The sequence below is a fragment of the Gracilinanus agilis genome, chromosome 5, assembly GCF_016433145.1.
Source record: "Gracilinanus agilis isolate LMUSP501 chromosome 5, AgileGrace, whole genome shotgun sequence".
Lineage (NCBI taxonomy): Eukaryota > Metazoa > Chordata > Mammalia > Didelphimorphia > Didelphidae > Gracilinanus > Gracilinanus agilis.
Genome location: NC_058134.1, coordinates 207,354,265 through 207,373,480, shown reverse-complemented (window position 1 = coordinate 207,373,480; position 19,216 = coordinate 207,354,265). Strand labels below are relative to the sequence as shown.

At 46.8% G+C, this 19,216-nt stretch overlaps 2 protein-coding genes across 2 annotated transcripts in view; one reads left to right on the top strand and one right to left on the bottom strand.

Annotated features, from left to right (window-relative positions):
* The window catches only part of CACNA2D4 (calcium voltage-gated channel auxiliary subunit alpha2delta 4), a 163,131-nt gene that overhangs the window by 80,932 nt on the left and 62,983 nt on the right, over positions 1 to 19,216 (top strand). The gene's annotated exons all lie outside the window — the stretch shown is intronic.
* LRTM2 (leucine rich repeats and transmembrane domains 2) lies at positions 611 to 9,857 on the bottom strand. Its single transcript, XM_044677414.1, has 3 exons — positions 9,608 to 9,857; positions 4,350 to 4,940; positions 611 to 1,062 (listed from the first exon to the last, which is right to left on the bottom strand). Exons 1-3 carry the CDS (start codon positions 9,855 to 9,857, stop codon positions 611 to 613), a joined length of 1,293 nt encoding a protein of 430 aa, XP_044533349.1.

Sequence of the window (19,216 nt, the reverse complement as noted above, 5' to 3'; positions counted from 1 at the left end):
AGTGGTATTCATAAGAGTAGGGTAGGTTCATTCCTATGGCCATACCAGAGCTGAAAAGATAGAACCAGCTTTTGTCCTGAAGGGAGGCTAAGCATATCTTCCCACCCCTAAAAGAGGAATTGGCAGAAATCTTCCTCTGACCCTCATTAGCATGAGTCTCTTCCTCCAGCATCTGGAGGGCAAGATGCTGGAAGAACCATCACCATGACTCTGCCCCAAGGAGAGGAAGAGGAGAGTAAAAACGTAATTCTAAAATCCTCCCAAGAAGCATCCCCTCTGCCCTCATCTGTTCTTCCTATGAGCCAGAACCTTTGGATAATTCCCACAAATGTATGATTGAGGGGGCAAACCAGGAGAGTTTCCAGAGAAATTCCAAACACTCTTGTTCATTGAGGCAGCTGGGCCATGGTTTCTTTGCCAGAAAGGGCATGGGAGGAAAGTAGGATTGAGGCAAGCAGTGTTCTGTGATCAGACTGAGACAGGAACTGAGTAATAGAAACTCAGGATTAAGAGGAAGAGGGGCTGGAGAGTTGCCCAAGAGAGGGGCTTGCTGAAGTCCCTGGCTCTCTCTCCCAGCCCTTTCTACTGAGGCCATAGGGGTAGGAAGGTCTCATGCCACAGAGGAGATCTGCTTCTGCTCTTCATGCTCACCCTCTGGGTCACCCATTAGAGGCTGGCGCTTCTTTAGCTCCCGATGATACTTGGCCATGAGGGAGGCATAAATGCATCCATAGGCAGCAGCCACAACCATCATGATACAAACAATACCACAGACCACGCCAGCAATAATGACAGTCCCAATGGCCCGACGGACACTGACTGGTCGATAGCGCTGTTTCTGGGGGCAGGCTGTGCTGGGCTCAGGTTCTGGCTCAGCCCCAGGCTTGGGTTTAACAGGCTCTAGGCTGGCCTTGGTACAGGGAGGCCCAGATACTTCCAACCCAGCTGAGCTGCTCTCCTCCAGCTGAGAGCAATAGTTGAACATCTCCATGGGAACCATCCGCATGTCTTTCCCTCTCAGCTCTTTGGGCATCGTACAGGCCAGCTGGTCTAGGCGTCCTCCTGTGCCAAAGGAAGAGAAAAGAATGGAGTGTTCAGCCTTCCATGCCCAAGGAACCCCTCTCCCACCTTCAAAGTTCCCAGAATGAGAAACCCAAAAGGTGTAATTGCTGACCAGCACTGTGGCAGCCTTAGAAGTATCAGCTTGAAAAGGAAAAATTGGCTAATCCAGACAGATATGAGAAAGCCATCTTTATAATCCACTTGGGGACATACGACAGCACCTAGCACAGTGCCACATTCATGGTGGCTGCTTAATAAATTCTGTTTGAATGAATAAGACCCCCAACTCTAACCTTCCCGGGTAGAAGGAGCTAAGAAAGAAAAAGCTGGGCGGGAACTCTCTTCTTTGTCACTTCTTTCTTAAAGACAACTGCCTTGTTGCTGTTATTTTTCCTATTGCCTGTGTGGTTCTGGCTGCTTAATTCTATCCTTTGGGCTTCTTTCTTCCCCTTGCAGTGACCTTCTCTGCCATGAAACTATCTCTTGCAGTCACATGTTGACCTTTTTGCAGAGTTTTTGAATACTAGCTCTTTCAGAGGGATTGAAAACAGGAGAGGAGCTTTCAAATCTTAGTTTCCTTCCCCCTTTTAAGCTTATTTCCATGGCCCCACCAAAGTATTTTTAATTTGATTTAAAGGCACTTTGACAGAAAGTGCTGTAGAAATGAGTAGATGCTTCCAAATGTGGGGCGTGCCATTTTGTTGAGTAGATATGGATTTCAGTTGGCTGATAGATGTTCAGTAAACGTTCATTGATGGTGAGATTTTTTTGAGGGGGAGGAAACAAGTCTGTGATTTCACTGATATAAGAAACTTCCACTGAAGAAATTCTCTCAACTAATGCAAATCCACCCCTGCTCTATAATTTATAGACTTAGTTGTCGAGGGCCCTAAGAAGTGAAGTGACTTGCCCAAGATAACACAGTCTAGATAGGATGATGTCATTGATGAGGATTATGAAGGAATGCAAAGGCTATAATTAATAAGATGGATAGAGGACAATGTGTATAGTGAGAATATCTATCTGCCTGGATATTCCATGAAATGATACAAAACTAGAAGGGATAGCAGTCACCGTGTATAACAGAGCAAAGGCATTGAATAAATCTAACAAAATGTAATCCAATTGGAATAATGTAAATTCATGCATTTGGGTACAAAAAAATCAATTTTACAAATATAAGATGAGAGATATACAAGAATAACAATAATTCTGAAATGATCTAGGGGTTTTAGTGGATTTAAACATCAAAATGAGTCAACCAAAGTGTGACAGCCAAAAAAGACACTTTAATCTTGAGCCATATTAAGAGAAACATAATTTTAAAAATAGGGAGGTGATAAACCCACTATAACCTGTCTTTATCAAACCTTAACTGGTATAGTTAAGTTCTGGACACAAAGTTTAAGAAAGACATTGATAAGGGGAAACTGGGTGGTTCAGTGGTTAGAGTACCAGACTTGGAGACAGGAAGTCCTAGATTCAAATTTGACCTCAGATACTTCCTAGCTGTATGACCCTGGGCAAGTCAGATGGAAGGAAGGAAGGAAGGAAGGAAGAACAGATGGAAGGAAGGAAAGAAAGAAGGAAGGGAGGCAGGGAAGAAGGCATTGATAAGCTGGAGTGTCCAAAGGAGGTCATAATGACAAAGGACCTTGAGTCCACTTTGGATGAGGATCAGTTGAAGGAAATAAGTATGTTTAGACTGGAAAAGAAAGGATGGGGTAGGAGCGGCAAGGTGAATACGACAGCTGTGTTCAAGTATATAAGGCCTGTGAAGGTGGAACCACAATTGTTTTATTTGGCCCTGAGGGCAGAACCAGGAGCAACCAGGTAGTGGCAAAGGGGGAAATTGAGCTTGATGTTAAAGGAATAGCAATTAAATCTGACCAAATATAGAATGGGCTGTCTAGAGAAATACTGGGCTTCTCTCTTTGGGGGTCTTCAAGAGGAGGCTAGACAACCATTGATTGAATATGTTCTGGGAAGAAATCTTGCATTGTTTGGGTTGATGGCGCTTGAGTCGCCTTATAACTCTAAATTCTGGGATCTGACCATTTCCCCTCTTCTTACTTTCAGTGAAGTTCTAGACCTAAATAAAGAAAAACCTACAAGTGATTCCAAATCCAAGTGCTGGGCACTCTCTCCCTGAGCCCAGCTGATGGTGTTTCAAATAATAGAAATCATTCTCTCTCCAAACTGGTGGTGTGAACTCCACTCTAGGTTCTTGGAGGGATTATGGGATTAGTTCTCATCCAAGGAATAGGTCCAAACAACCTTCCTAATTATTTGAACATGGGATTTCACTGGTATCATTCTCTTTCCTTTATTTTGAAACACCTTCAAACTTTTCCTAGGAAATAATCGTTTTATTTCTATTTCCTTCTTCTAAACTCAAAGTATGGGAAAGGGATGAAAAAGGAAGTAAAATACGAACCATTTGCTTCCTTATTACAGATCTGATAGAAAAGTGCATTGGGAGAGAAGACAGTAGCTGCTGGCAATGGAATTTAAATCCTTTTTTTCTGTTATTCTGGCTATGGGGGAACTGAGGGTATTGTTTCTAAGGCAGAAGGCGGTCATCCTTCCTCTTTGCCTCCCCTTTGCATTCCACCATAACGTTATCCCTTTCACTTGTCTGTCTCTGGAACCAGACAAAAAGTCCTTCTCCTCCACAACTCCCCAGGATCCTTTCCTTGCTCCTCCCCCAAAGAGGGCAGCTGCGGTGATTGCCCTGGACCTGGGTTTGAGCCTTATATCTGCCACTAACTAGCTGTGTGACAGTGACGGAGTCACGTCCCTTCCGGAGGGTCTCCGAGACCGAAGGGACTTTAGACATCGTCCAGCTGAATCCCCTCGTTTTAGAAATGAGGAAATGGCGACCCAGAGAGAAGACTGAGCGCCCCACGGTCACGTGGCCTTTCCGCCCCGCTAAGCTGCCTCAGTCCTCACAGCTTCCTGCCACCCAGCCTCGGCTAGGTAAAATCAGGTTAAGATGAACTTCAAGGGAAACCTTCAAGAGGCAAAAAGGAATGAAACAGCAGCCTGGAACGGGAAGGGGAGAAAGGCAGAAGGGCAGTCCCACTCCTTTGTCTCCCTGCTGCATGGCTGGGGGGGCGGACAGGGGGGCGGGGAGGGAAGAGAGGCTGATTGTAGCGGGATGAGCCTCAGCTCTTTTTTAGCACCAGCTGGCAAAACCACCTCCTCCCTGATGGCTGCTTCCCTGAGTAACCGAGCCTAGTTCAGGAGAGGCGAGCTGGCGCCTGGCAGCCCAGGCGGCGGCTTACCCCGGTAGGAGAACCACTCCATCCAGTGCTTGAAGTCGCGCAGGTTACAGTCGCACTCCCAGGGGTTATCCCCCACCTGAAGCAGCTGCAGGCTCACCAGGGGCTCGAAAGTCACGCGGTCCAGGTTCTGCAGGCGGTTGGAGCGGAGGGAGAGAGAGCGCAGAGCCAGGAGGCCGTCGAAGAAGCCCGGGGGCAGCTGCGCCAGCCCGTTGATGGACAGGTCCAGGTGGCGGAGGAGGGGCGCGTGCTGCAGCAGATCCCTGTCCAGGGTCCTGATGCTGTTATTGCGCAGCTGCAGCTCGGTGAGGTTGGCCAAGTCCCCAAAAATGGCCTGAGGCAGCTGGTCCAGGAAGTTGTTGGACAGGTCCAGCCTCTGGAGGCTCGACAGGTTAGAGAAGACCCAACTGGGCAGGACGTTCAACTTGTTATTCAAGAGTAAAAGGGTTCGAGTGGCTGCAGGCACGTCCGGAGGCACGCTGGAGAGCCCCAGGCCACTGCAGTCCACTTCCAGGCTCCGGCTGTCACATTTACACGAGAAAGGGCAGGTGGGGAGAGTCTCGGCAGCATACAGGGAAATCCAGCAGGCGATCCCTGAGGAAAGGGCGGAAAGGAAAAGTCAGATTCAAAGTCCTAGAGAGAAAGCCACAGGCAAGACTGAGAAACAGAGTCAGAAACGGACAGAACCTGAGAACTCCCCGGGAAGTGTCTCCCTGGTGAACAGGCTCACTGCCTGTGGCGCTTCCTCTCGGTCATCCTAATGGCTGGTTTTTATAGGCTGCTTTTCAGTTCACAAAGTGCTCTGTATTCATTTTTTTCTTTCCTCCTCCTGTTGACTTGGTGAGTCAGGTAGTACACGTATTATCCCACCCATTTTATAGATAAGGAACTCGAGGTCTCCAAAGAGCTAAGTAACTTGCCTAAGATCACCCAGATGTGACCGTTAGAATTCAAAAACAGGTATGTGGGCTCCAAATCTTGAGTTCTTTTGGCGTCTCCTGGCGTCCTATCACATGATCGGTGGTGGGCTAGAGAGGCAGAAGTAGGGCATTCCAAGGAGAGAGACTGGTGCGAGACAAGGCACAGTACATGGGAATATGCGCCAGGAACAGATGGGTCTGACTAGAGCAAAGGGTTTATTTAGAGTCCAGTAGGAGATGGCAAGTGAGCCAGGTTAGGGGCCAGGTTTTAAATGGTCTTGAATGTTAAGCTAAAAAATCCAAACATTGTCCCACAGGCAACAGGGAGTCATAGAGAGATTTTAAACAGGAGAGCAACTTGGTCCTATGACTGGTCTGCATCATGTAGGATTTATTCAAGTCGGAAACGGGTTAGAGAGCTGTTTTAACCCAAAAGTGAAATGATAAGGATCTAGACAATAGCAATAATATCAGGAAATAAAATGAAAGGGAAATGACTAAGGACTATCTTAGGATCACAGATACAGAGCTAGAAGGGACATTAAGGATCATCTAGTTCAGCCTCCTCATTTTACAGTTAAGGAAACTGAGATCAGGAGAGATTCAAAGATTCACCCAAGATTTTACAAATAGCAAGTAGAAGAACTAGTCCTTGAACTCAGATCCTTTGACTCTTAATCCAGTACTCTTTTTGCTATGAATGAAGGAAATATTAAAAGGAAGAATCAACATATCATAATGATGTGCATCCAGTAGCCAAACCATGCCTTTCACTGTCTCTGGTGCACAAGTCCTCCTCAAAGCCCAAACAGTGTCACCTCCTACTGGGCCCTGGAGAGCTACTGGCAGGGTGAACTACCTCATAAAGGCAAAGGGGAAGCTTAAAGCAAGCAATGATTAAAGTGATATCTAGGGATGCCATGGAGGAAAGGTCAAAACTCCCATAGGATGTGGGCCTCATAAATGCTCAACCAAGTTGAGTTCCATGGGTCAGCTATCTCGAAACCCTTTCTCAAAGAAAGGAAAGTAAAAGACTTAAAGGTGTTAGGGGGGAAAAAAGCTCTCCTGGCTTATTTCCCAGTGTCATTCAGAAAGCACTGCCAGGAGGGGAATACTTGCTTAAAACTGGTATCTCCTCACCATTTTGCTGTTTCCCACCATAGTAACCCAAAGGCATGCTATGCAAAGAAAGAAAGCTAAGTCTGGAGCCTGCAACAATAGATTTACATACCCCAGTGCTGATAAACTTGTCAAAGACCCAATGGGGAGGCCAGTTGCCTTGCATACTCATGAATAGGTAAAGCCCTTCCTCTGTCTAAGCCGAAGATCCACTCTTCAGAGGTTTCCTTGGGCATCATGAGAATGACACATGCTTCACTGAGCAAATAATGCTTGGGGGATAAGACTCTTCTAAATAATAGGTTCATAAGACTTAGATCTGGGAGGAAACCTTAGGAATCATGTAGTCCAACATCTTCATTCAGGAAACTGAGGCCAGAGAGAAATTGGCTCACCCAAGATTACCATTATTTAGTAACTAGTAGAGCTGTGATTCAAACCCAAGTCATCTGACTCCAATCCTAGTGCTTTTTTCCAACATTTTACCATACAGGCAGCCCAGAAAATCTGGGGAATTTCCCAATAGGTGGACTGCTAATGAAGTTTCCTTCATTTCCACTCTCCATATCTTACTCAGCTATTACAGGACCACAATGTTGGGCATCCATGAAGCGACCTGGAAAGAGTGCAAGGTTCAGAAGTCTGTGTTCAAAACTTTGCTCCAACATTTACTAGTGGTATCATTTTATTAGCAAGTCACCAAACATTTAAGTCTCAATTTCCCTATCTGTAAAATGGAAGTAATAATGCTTTCACTATCCACCTCACAGTCTTTTGAAGAAAGCATTCTCAGGATGCTCCGTATAAGGGAGTTATGATGAGATATGGGCAAAAATTGGACTGGGAAGTAGCCCACGGAACCATAGATTTTTCAGAATCAGAATGGCTCTCCTACCCATCCCTAACATATAGTCATCTTGTCTCTGCTTAAATATTTTTAGCAAAAGGGAAGCTCATTACTTTGTACAGCTACCAAGAGCTGGTCAGCTCGAATTACTAGAAAGGTTATGTCAAACCCAAATCTGCATCCATTCAACCATACCCCATTGGTCCTAGTTTTGGACCCTCTAGAATAACCCAAAATATCAAGTGATGATAAATGTGTACAAAAATGACACCCCCCACACTGAAAGCAGAAACCATCTGTCTCTCTTCATCTCTTCCTCTGTACTGAGCATAGTCAACATATACCCACAACCTGCTGGTCCCTATGTCTCTCCTCTACAAGCCACATTGGCCAGAGAGGGGCAGGATGGGAGGCACAAGGAGAAGGGCAGGTTTAATTCCTCTCTGCTTTATTGACCCCAACCAAGGAGAGGCAATGAGCCCTTTCGATCTGTGTGTGTATGCGTAGGTGGGGATGATACAGCAAGCCCTTACCAGGAGGAGACTGGCTGTCTTGACGTCCTGCAGAGGGTGGAGCAGGGGTTAGAAGGAGAAGGATGGGACCTGCTCCCTTTCCTGCCTGTGTAACAGGGAGGATTGATGACAGCCTGGAAGCCACAGCAGGAGGCTGACACCTGAGCCTCTTTGTCCTGAGCAGGAAGTAAGAGTGTGCAGGGGGAGTGTTAGCCAGTTGGAGGCTTTCTTTAGGCCATCTGGGGTCACCTGTTCCCCACTCCCATCTCATCACACACCCTTCTAGACACATGGAGCATCTCTAGAAACCACCTCATCTCTGGGGCTGCTCATCAATTTACCTCCATGCTCTCAATTCCATCTACTCCTCTGATATTGTTACTATAACTCCCAGAAAATCTTTATCTTCCACCCTTAGAAAAAATGAGTCCCTGAGGACTGAGCACAGGCTGATGCTTGAGTGTTCACCCCTCAGGCCACTTGCCAGAAAATGGGGCTGAATGTGCACTAAACTTTGTTCCCCACAATCCTCCACTGGATGGGCAGGGCAGCAAGAGAGGAGGCATGAGGCAGCTTGTCAGGGGGTTTAGTGATCCTAAAATGAGGCTGAAAGAGGATCTGGCTAGCTCAGAGATCAACAACCATCCCTCAGTGAATAATTCAGGCTGTTCATGGAGCAATGAAAATGGACTACAAAGGCTAGTCCCATGGAGAAACACACACAAAAAAAATCTCCCATAGCCATCTGTAACCCAGGAGATGGAAAAAGTCTGGTGCCTGGAGTCAGAAGACCTAAGTTTGAGAGAACTTGCTGCTTCTCAGCTGTAATATGGATGTGGGGATGTTATCAAGCTTCCTGAACCTCAATTCCATGATCTCTAAAATGGATATAATAATCTTGTGAGACCTTACCACAGAGGGTTGTTGTGAGAGGAAAGCACTTTGTAAACTGTTAAGTTTTATATATAAATGTAGACTGTTGCTTTTTCACCTGGGACAAGACAGCTTCTCACTCACACCCTGCTCCTGCACCTTGGTCATCTAGAAAAATAATATAATCATCTAAGATTTCTTTCTCCCCAGAGAGCTCCCAGGTATCTGTCTTTGACTTTATTATGCTTTCTGGAGTGGGACTGGCAGGGAGATATGTGGGTAAATAAGTTACTTAAGTTTTCTTGACCTCAGGTTGCTCAACTATAAAATGAGGCATATTATATTATTTCCACATATCTGTAATATATTATCTCTAAGAGTCTATCCATCTAAAATCCTATTACTATTTTCTCCCGCTTTGCAGATGGAATGACTGAGGCACAAAGATCTTATAAGTTCTCCAGTGAGGAGTTAAACCAGAACTATCTTAGTTCTAGAAGTCTCTGAACTCCCAATTAAACAAGTATGTTTGAACTATAAGACAAGGAGGATTTGGCATGTTGTGGTATGGGCCAGAGTAAGGAGGGGAGCTAGATAAACCCCCTCCACTGTAACTCTATGGTATCAAACTCCTGAAGTCCAGGCCAGAAGCAGACCTGGGATGGTGTGGATTAGTACAAGTCATTCATGGAGAAGAAACTGGCAAAGTCATTCTCCCCACTCTGCATATGTCAAAAGCTGAAGTCTAGAGAGGAGAATGGACTTCTTTCCACTTACCTACTGAGGCAGAGGCACCACATTTGTAGAGTTTGGGGATGGTAGTTACAACGTGCTCTAACAGAAGAGGGCGAGCTCCTGACCAGTGCAGAGGACATTCAGGGTGGCTCCTGCTGAGACTTCACTTTCTGCCTAAAGTCCAGAGCATCACACCACACCAAACCCACACCCCTCCCCACAAGTCCCTCTCCACTGGATAAGGATTATACTCACAGGAAAGCTGTCTCCACCTCAGGGAAAGCTTGTTTCTCCACCATGGACCAATGCCCAATGGCAGCATGATGCTGAACCCTCCGGGTTCTCTTGGCCCTTGATCCTTTGAGAGACCGGAGAGCCCTGGCTTGTCCTGCCTGTCAGTCCTAAAGGAGAACAGAGCAGAGGAAATTGGAGGCGTCTTTCTGGCACTGATGCTTGGGGGGAGGTTAAGGAGAGAACCCTGGTGTCTTTTTACACTCCCCATCATTATTTATTTGCTAGGGGATGGGGATGGGGAACATAAAAGAGATGTGCCTGACCTCTCTCAGACGTCTCAGAGGAAGCTGAGCAAGGCTCAGCTCTTTAGAGCAGTCAAGTGGGATGGTCTATTGATCAGGCTCTATTCAAAGAACCATTTATTAGATGGTTCTCAGCTCCAGGAGATAAAGTGGGGGAGTAAGGGGGAATTTCAAGATTGCTGCTGGAAGGTGTAGCCCTGGGGGCAGCATGAAGATCCATCTGAGGATAGAAAAGTCTGTGAAAGCATAGAATGCCCATGTTTGGCATGATCAGAATCTTTTGGCCACTACAAGGTAGAGGGATTGGAGAGAGGAGGGGAGCAGATTGATTGCTTACTCACTGTCCTGGGCATTGAAGAGGTGCTGTGATTTTGTATCGTGGTTTGTGCTTATAAAACACCAAGTTACTGGGCAAACAACACAGGTGTTATGGGGATTCAGGGCTGGTCAGACACAGAAACTATGAAACTCCCCACCCCTAGTGGATCCCCTAAACCCTGTCTCTGCTTACTAGTTCTCAATCTACTCGTCAGTAGGATGTATTTTGGATTATACAAATGCTCCAGGGTTTGGAACATCTCCATTTTAAAGGGGGAAAAAACAAAAAAATTGTGGTACCTAGATTGGGGGTCCTAGGATTGCCCCTCCCTCTCTTCCTCACTCCCACCCCTTACATTTTCTCACCCCCTAGAATGTCCCTCCTACCATGTGCACTGAGATGGCAGTGATTCAGCCCTTCCCAGGGCTTCGGCTGGAAAAGGGGGGCAGAGACGTGCCCCAGGAACAGCCTCCAGCTCCCCTTTTCTCTTTGGAGGTGAACTGGAATTTGCTGTCTTCCAAAAGCAAGTCTATAATAAGGCTCATCAGCTTAGGGGTTCATGCTGCCACAGCTGCACACTCTAGAGAGAGAGAGAGAGAGAGAGAAAGAGAAAGAGAGAGAGAGAGAGAGAGAGAGAGAGAGAGAGAGAGAGAGAGAGAGTAAAAGAATAAGTCTCAAGGCAAAGAGAGGACTAAGAAATGGGGGGAGGGAAAGGCAGAGACAATATTGCCATTTCAGATAGGAAAGGAGGGAAGGGAATATTTTCCCCAATTTTTCTAGAGACTCAGATATTCCATATCACTAACCTCATCAATAAGAGTTGAGTAAGAGGGATAACAGGTGCACCATTACTGTTGCCCCCACCCTTTCCTCTCCCAATTGTGGCCAAGAGTGGTTTTCTGCAGGGATATGGCAAGGACAAATAACTACAACTGACATAGGATGTGTCTATGTGCATGAGTGTGCATGTGCATATGTGTGCTCACGTGTGTGTGTGTGTGTGTGTGTGTGTGTGTGAGAGAGAGAGAGAGAGAGAGAGAGAGAGAGAGAGAGAGAGAGAGAGAGAGAAGTTTGGTATGAAGAAGGAAGAATAGAGTCCATATTAAAATTCTCTCTCCCTTCCCTTATTGTTCTCCCAAAATGAAAGTCCAGCCCAAAGTAGGCTAGCCTTGTAATATTGCACAAATATAGCTCTGCTGTGCTTAGTTTTCCCAGTTCCCCTCCAGATCTCAGTAAAAATAAGTGCATCAGAAAAGGAGGCAGGTGAGCACTTACCCCAAAGGGTCCTACCTTCCCTGGTTGTCAGGTCTATACGTCCCTGGGGGCTGCCTGGCTGCTGCTTCCCCTCTCTGGCTCCAGCTCCTGTTCTTTTTACTCCTCCTTCCAGCCCTATCTAATTCTCTACCCCTGAAAAGCCAACAACAGAGTTGAGCTGACAACCAGCTCAGGGAGGTGGATCCAGTAGCCAGGAAGCTTGAGTCTCATCTCAGAAATCCCAGCATCTAGCAAGTCTATCTCTCCCCCAGGCATTAGGATCTGCCTAGAGCTCTCTCCCTCCCTCTGTTCTCCTCCCTCCTCTCTCTCTGCCAAGTTGAGTAGATAGCTCTGCTCCTTGAACCTCTGGTGTTGCTGCCTTTAACTGGTAATATTGCCCCCTCGCCTGCCACCAAAGGTTTGGCTGAGAACAATCTTACCTGGGTAGCTTGGTTTTGTTCTAGAGAGGGAGCCCTTAATTAGGACTGGAAAAGAGATGCCTCCAGTACCCAACCTTTTCCCCTTCTCTTATTTTTCCCTTTCTTTAGCCCTCCCACTTCTGAAAGAGGGCTGGAAGCAATCTCCCAAAATCTATTCTCTCTGCAAAAGGATTCTCTTGAGTAGCAGTAACAATGAGATATGTTCCCTCAGTCTATAACCCTTGTTATCCATATTCTACCCCTGAGGTATGGAGTCCAGATTCTGAGCTCCATTAGCACAGCCTTTCACCTCATTCCAGCATCCACAGAACAGCAGATTTAGGGAAATATTTGAGCTTCCCAACCTTCCCATCCCACAGCACCCAGGAACATGTCTTCCTTCCTCTGAGGATTCTCTGTACCAAGAGATGCAGGAAAGCTTTAATCTCCAACCCCAAGTTACAGCAGGTTCTAAAGACATGTCCTTCCAGACCAAGAAATAATCCAAGCTTGATGATATGTGCACAAAACTTGGACTCACATACCTCCCCACATCTGGACTCCTAGAATAATGTGTGCCCTACAGGAAACTGTGAAAGATATATGCATGGATATGTGTCAGATACACCTCAAGGACACATTGATGCATGTATGGGCAAGCACAGGAGGATTAAAAAGCAAGTTTCTTCTATGGGAATACTCAGAAAGACAAGCAGCCATGCTTACATCACCTGTCAGACACTGGTCAGGATCACAAAATCTGTGATTCCTACAGGAATTTTTGCCCCAAAGGCTCATGGCACCCACCTTGAGAGCTTTAACTTGAATCATTATGTTTGAGTTGGCCACAGAAAAACTGGTAAATTATCCATGGTCATACAGGAAGATAAGATATATCATGGAATTTTTTTTAACTAGAAGGTACATTCAAGATAATATTGGTTCAACTCCCTCATTTTACAGATGAGGAAATCAACACGTAGAGAGACTAAGTTACAGATCACACAGCTAGTTAGTAGAAGAGCTGAGAACAGAAATCAGGTATATTACCTTGCAATTTGTTGTTCTTTCCATTTTAAAAAGATGGTTCTGGAAATTAGTTTCAGGATACAGAGCCAGGGAGCCCCTCCACAGCTACATAATTCAGCTGGCATATGCCATATGCCCCCTGCGCCTATCACCATTTCCTGGCATCTGTAAAACTTTTGCAGAGTGGGGTGCACACATGGGCCTCCCCAAACACGTGCTTGCAGCTCTGTACAAAAGCACGTGACACAAACACACACCCACACAAAGCTACAGATACTCTCTCTCTCTCTCTCTCTCTCTCTCTCTCTCTCTCTCTCTCTCTCTCTCTCAGACTTGCTAGCTAGTTTCTGACACCCACCCTGAGATGACAACACTCAAACAGCAAAGAAAGGAGCTTCCCAATTTTCTAAATCCTTTCAGCAGGCTGGTGTTCAGGCCAGCTCCAGCCCAGAATTCAATAAGGAGAGAATCAGCAAGCTACCAGGCAAAGGAGGTCCAAAGAAAACCCCTACAAATGATTTTGAGCCAGAGAAAATCGCTGAGCTCAGACTAGAGCCACTAACCAGAATCTTTTCTCTCATTTAACTTCTCTTCTTACTCTTCCTGGCTTCAAGCTTAGGTCTGTAATGGAATGATTGCTATAGTAGGAAGACATTTTCCCTACAAGTAAATTGGAATTATTCACTCTTCCTGGTTTGTTCTATTCACCTGAGGAATTCCAAACCCTTAACTAGCCTCTCTCATGCCCCTGGTGATGTACCATGGGAAGAAAAACTGAGAGACCTAAAGGGGTTGAGCAGAGGGCATCCAGTCAATAGAAGACTTGCCACTAAATTGTAATTCCTGTTAACATTCCTTCCTCTCCCCTACACACACACACACACACACACACACACACACACACACACACGTGAAAATGTATATACAGCAGGCTAAGTAAATCCCATGATGCCAAACCATTAGGCAGTGTTTCCAGGATGCCAAGTGACTTTTTTAACCTTTCCCTCCTCTGGAAAGATATGAAAAATCCAAAATGCCTCCACAAGCCCCTGGGGAAATATCCAGCTCCCCTCTGGTGTAGTCTAACTCATATACCTCAAGTGAACTAAGGTTAGACATCTAAACTTATCTGGTGAGGGGAAATGATAAAGGATTTAACACTCATCTCCAAATGGGATAATGCCAGAGGACAACACCATGTAAATGTCTCTTGAAGAGATGTAGAAATAGAACCCAGAAATCCACATCTTCCTAGCTTACTGCCCACCCACATGCCTCCTGCCAGAGGACCCTCCCTGCCCCAATATTATATAGCCTCATTAGTAAAGGGGGTGACCTACATTGGGGAAGCTTGGAAAACAGCTGCTGCAGCAGGCGCTGACCAGCTGCTGAAATAAATTAACAGTCTGAGGGGGAAATCCACAGCCAGGGTGGGGATTAGGGCACAGGATCCGGGGGTTACTGCTAGAAGAGTCTCTCCTCTCCACTCTCTTCAAATCCTGAAGCTCTGAGATTTTTTTTAACTGTTTCCAGTCCTCGGGCATGTCAAAATCTAGTTTCTTGTACCTGGGTGCCACAGATTATGATAAATGGGGGAAGACTTTGACTACAATATTGATTCTGTGCCTCTTTCAGTTGGACTTTAAGGCACAAGGGGTGACTGGTTGAATCAATTTGATCCAATTCCACAAGCATTTTATTAACAGTTACTATGGAGGCAGCAAGATGGATAAGAGAGCCAAACCTGCAGACGGGAGGTCCAGAGTTTAAATCTGGCCTGAGACATTTCCTAGCTGTGTAACCCTAGCCAAGTCACTTAACCCCCATGACAAAGTATTTATTCTAAGACACAAGGTAACAGTTGAAAGAAAAAAATTACTATGTAAGAGGCACTGTATATGAACTGGGAATATGTAGACAAAAACAATATAATCACTGTCCTCAAAAGAGTTAATATTCCATGTAAAAGACTCTATATCTAGATAAGAAACACAAGGTAATCTGAGGATAGAAAAAACCCTATGGGAGAGAGAGAGAGAGAGAGAGAGAGAGAGAGAGAGAGAGAGAGAGAGAGAGAGAGAGAGAGAGAGAAGAGAATAATGAAAGGCTTCTAGAAAAAATGTTGTCTTAGAAAGCTATGAATGAAAATAAATATTCTGAGGAAAGGAGTTGAGGAGGGAGAGCAATTCAAGCCTGAGTGATAGACTAAGGGAAGGCACAGAGATGGCAAGATTAAGTAGCTTTAGGCAGGCTGAGTACCTTCCTCAGGCTATGGGGCCCTGAAGCAACTTCAAAAATCACTGGTGCCACCCTAATAATGTGTCACAGACTTGGCAAAGTCCCAGAGATGGAGCCTGCCAAGCCATCTGAAACCTAGAGTGGGGTGTCTGAATGTACCATAGTCTCTGAGGGGTATCCTGGGCATAGAGGCTGACTCCTAGTCTCCTTCTGCTCCTAAACTAACCTCCTTTGGGGGGTTCCAGAGTTATGAGAAGAGCAAGGTTGAGGAACTATGAGAACTATAGTGAAAAATCTCTCACTTCCCAGAATTTGTGGTAGCAATAATGGGTTTCCCTTCTGCCTCAAGGTCAGGGATGAGAGAGATCAAAAAGGAGGCAGAAGAAGAGAAAGATTGAGAAGTCCAGCAGTGCTGGAGGCAATAAGCATAGACGGAAGAGTTCTAGAACCTCATGGCTAAAGTGGAGAAAATTTAGGAAGAAGGAGATGTTAGAAGTTGCCACCTAGAAAGGAGATAGGATCATATAATTTAGAGCTAGAAGGGACCTCAAAGATCACAAGGACTGCTGAAGTGCTTCAAAGAGAAATGGATACTGAAACAATGAGCTGGGGGAGAAGGGCAAGAGGAAGAGGAGACCAGAAATAGGGAGCTCTAATGTGCATGAAGTTGAGTAGACTATGTAAATTCCCCATAGACCCAGAGGGAGTTTCATGGAGTAGAAGGGAGAGGAGGAAAGAGGACCAAGCAATAGATTTCCTAGTAAAACTTCCTGCCCCCAGCTAAGGCAAAGGGTAAGAGTGGGATAGAGTTTGTCATTGACATATAGAAAGCAGAGGGAGCAAGGGTGGCTGCTTTGTTCTTGGCCTTTCCAAGATCATAATCTATTTCCCAACCTTCGATCCCTCAGATGTCATTTCTTCCAGTCAGGTTAACCCTGGGATTGGGATTGGCTCATAGCCCTTCAGTCTGAAGGAGGAGAAACTCTTTTCCTCTCCCCCAATATATGAGCAGTGGGCACAGAATATAAAATTTAGAATCTAGTATAATTTTCAATTTACATACAGATGAGAAAACTCAGAGGTGCCCCCATCTGTTGACTCCCACCCCAGTGCAGCGATCTCTCCCTTGACTCATACTGCTCTTACTGTGTTCTATATCCCCATTGGTTTTTTATATTGGTCAGATGTTTCAGGATCAGGCAGAGGTCTCTGTGCCAAAGCTAGGGGTTGAGAGGAGAGCTGGACTGATTAAGTAACAGGGAAGTTTTTGATCTCTAGGGGAAATGGGGCCCCACATCCCACTTGGGGTTGCTGAAGCCCAGAGATGAGATTGATATACCTTTCCAGGAGTTAAACCCTAGCATTCACCAAGAATTAAAATGTATGACATAGGCATCTTACCAGGATACCTCCAAAATCTTGCCCTCATCTTCATCTCAAAATACAACCCAGTTCTTGAGCAGTGGAAAAACTTTTTTAAACAAGTATATCTGTGGCTTGAAAAGTACAGCTAACTTCCTAAGTGGTTCTTCCTTGAAATAATCACTTACCACCCAACCCCAGTTCCCTCTGGCTCAAGCCCTACATAAAAACTTCTGGCCCCATATAAGCCAGACCCAGCAGGAATGAAGGGGAAAGTACCCCTGAGTCACTCACTGCTATAGGAAGCAGCTCTGTTATGAATGAACTCCATGTGTTTGTGAAGGGATCTCAGACACTACACCCACTCGCTCACTACCTGAGTCCTGTGTTCAGGAGGGAGAGACTAAGGCCAGAGTTGGAAGGATCCTTATCTAAGGTGGATGAGACATCAGCAGGAAGGGAAATTTTCATCCAAGAACTTGTTTCTTTACTCTAGAAATGTCACCCCACTGATGACAGGTGAAAAGACAAATGCCTTCATTTCTTCCTCCCTGACCACACACAATCAGCTTCAATGTCCTCCATGATCTGCAATCCACATGAGGCTGCTTACTTTACACAGAGCTAGAACTGAAGGGATGGGATGAGGGGTTCCCTCATATGGGCCCCAGCGATGATTTCCAGCCAACCCTCAAGAGAAGCCAGCTCTGCTGCTTGAGAAAATCCTATTTCTCCACCCCCATCCCCAGCTTTCTTGGCTTCTCTCCTTTGGCAGCTCCAGAGAGCTCCCTGCCAAATGGAGGACCCAGGCCCTCTGTGGTATAGTAGAACTTGAGGCAGAAGCTGCTACTGAGTTTCTCTGCCAGCTAAACTCCCCCCATATTTTTATTTCTCCACACCTAGAAGCCCCACCACCATCCTCTACCTTTCTTCTTTGCTCCCCAGAGAAGTATACACAACCAGAGACACTCAGGCATCATCTAGTGAACTGTGCCAGATGGATATTATCACTAAAAGAAAACCACTTCAAGGGGAAATGAGGCCTAGGTGGCCAACTGGAACAGAACCCAACCTAAAGCAAGGGGAAAGAGGGGATGTGAACCAAAGAAATCAGTATTGGCCCACTCTCTCTTTGGGCAAGTGCCAAAAGAGCCAAACAGCACTGGCAGAGACCACCCCCCACCCACCCACCCACCCCGAGGACTGGTTTTCCAATCCATTTGGTCTGCGGGGACATAAAGTTGGGTATGGGGTGACTTCCCATCCCAAGATGGACCCATTGAGTTGTCTTCATAGCCTAAAGGTGGGCTGGCTCTGAGATAAAAAGCCTTTTTGGCATAGTTGTGTGTCCCTTTGAACACATTCCTATATACATCACTCATCTCTCCCTCTCCTGGTGGGCTAAGAGTTGAGAGCAGAGAGCCTTGATTCTGTCTCCCGGATCCCTTTATAGTCATGGCCCTATCTATTTGAGGCTTCTCCAGTGGCATGGCCATATGGGTCATGTCTTGCCAGGGGAGGATTCCTCCTGTTCCCAGAGTCGGAATTCAGACCACTTAGAAAGCAAAGACCCATATCCAGAGCAGACTCCAGGGCCCCTCAGAGTTCAGTGGTCTTGTCTCCATCCCATTCTTCACCTGATCCCAAGTCTCTCCCTGTTCCCTTGACATTGGCGTTGGCAGCCTGATTATCCCAAAGCCCCCCCCCCCCACTTCCTCATCCATCTCAGCAGCTCCTCAGGGCTCCTCTATGCTGGAAGCTAGTGTGCAGTCTGTGACAGCTCCTGGCTGTCTCTCTGCTGCAGAGACTAGTTTCTATGCCACCCAGGGCAGGCAGGGATTGCTGCCATCTCCCCTGCTCTCCCCCCTCCTCAACTCCCACAGCTGCCACTGTCACCATCAACATGCATGCTCATCCCTGGTGCCCATTCCCCTTTCCCGGCCCCGGGGTCTTCAGGCTCCCTCGGCTGCCCTCGGGGGTCCAGTGGCCTTGGGCTCCACCGGTCTCAGCAGGTGGCCAAGGGCAGGAAGCCGCCGAGTGGGGATAAACAGTAGAGGCTATCGTCCCCACCCCTCACCCCCACCGTGCAGCCCCGGCACTTACGGTCCTCCAACTGCTCTGCCGTCTCGTCTAGCAGCCAGCTAAGCTTTCGCCGAGACCTGGAGAAACCCCAATGGCACCTTGAGCCCGAGCCTGGGCAGAGCTGATGCCAGGGTCTTCCCCGACCCAGCAGCCTTTCTCCCCACCCTTGCCACGGGACCAGGACACTGGCACCCAGCACGCAGCACGGGGAAGATGGAATGACGGTCTTTCAGCGTGCTAGGGGGATGGGGCTCCTGGGTCAATAACAAACACACGGAGGGAGAGAGAGTGCGAGAACGCGTGTGCTCAAGCGAAAGAGACCGGGTAATGGAGTGACAGCTGGGGGTACATCTGTGATGACAGCAACAGCAGCACACAGAGGCACGCGCAGACACACAGGCGCATGAACACACACACACACACACACACACACACACACACACACACACACACACACACACACACGGCATCCAAGGGCTGGAGGACGCCTCGGAAAAGGGCCACATTTCGGCTCCAACAAGCCTGCGGGGTTTTCATTCTTTCCAAGTCCAGGAAAGGAAGGAGCCGGTTTACCTCTCATCTTGCTTCCCCGCCCCTCTCCAGGAGCCTCTACCCCACCCCCCAC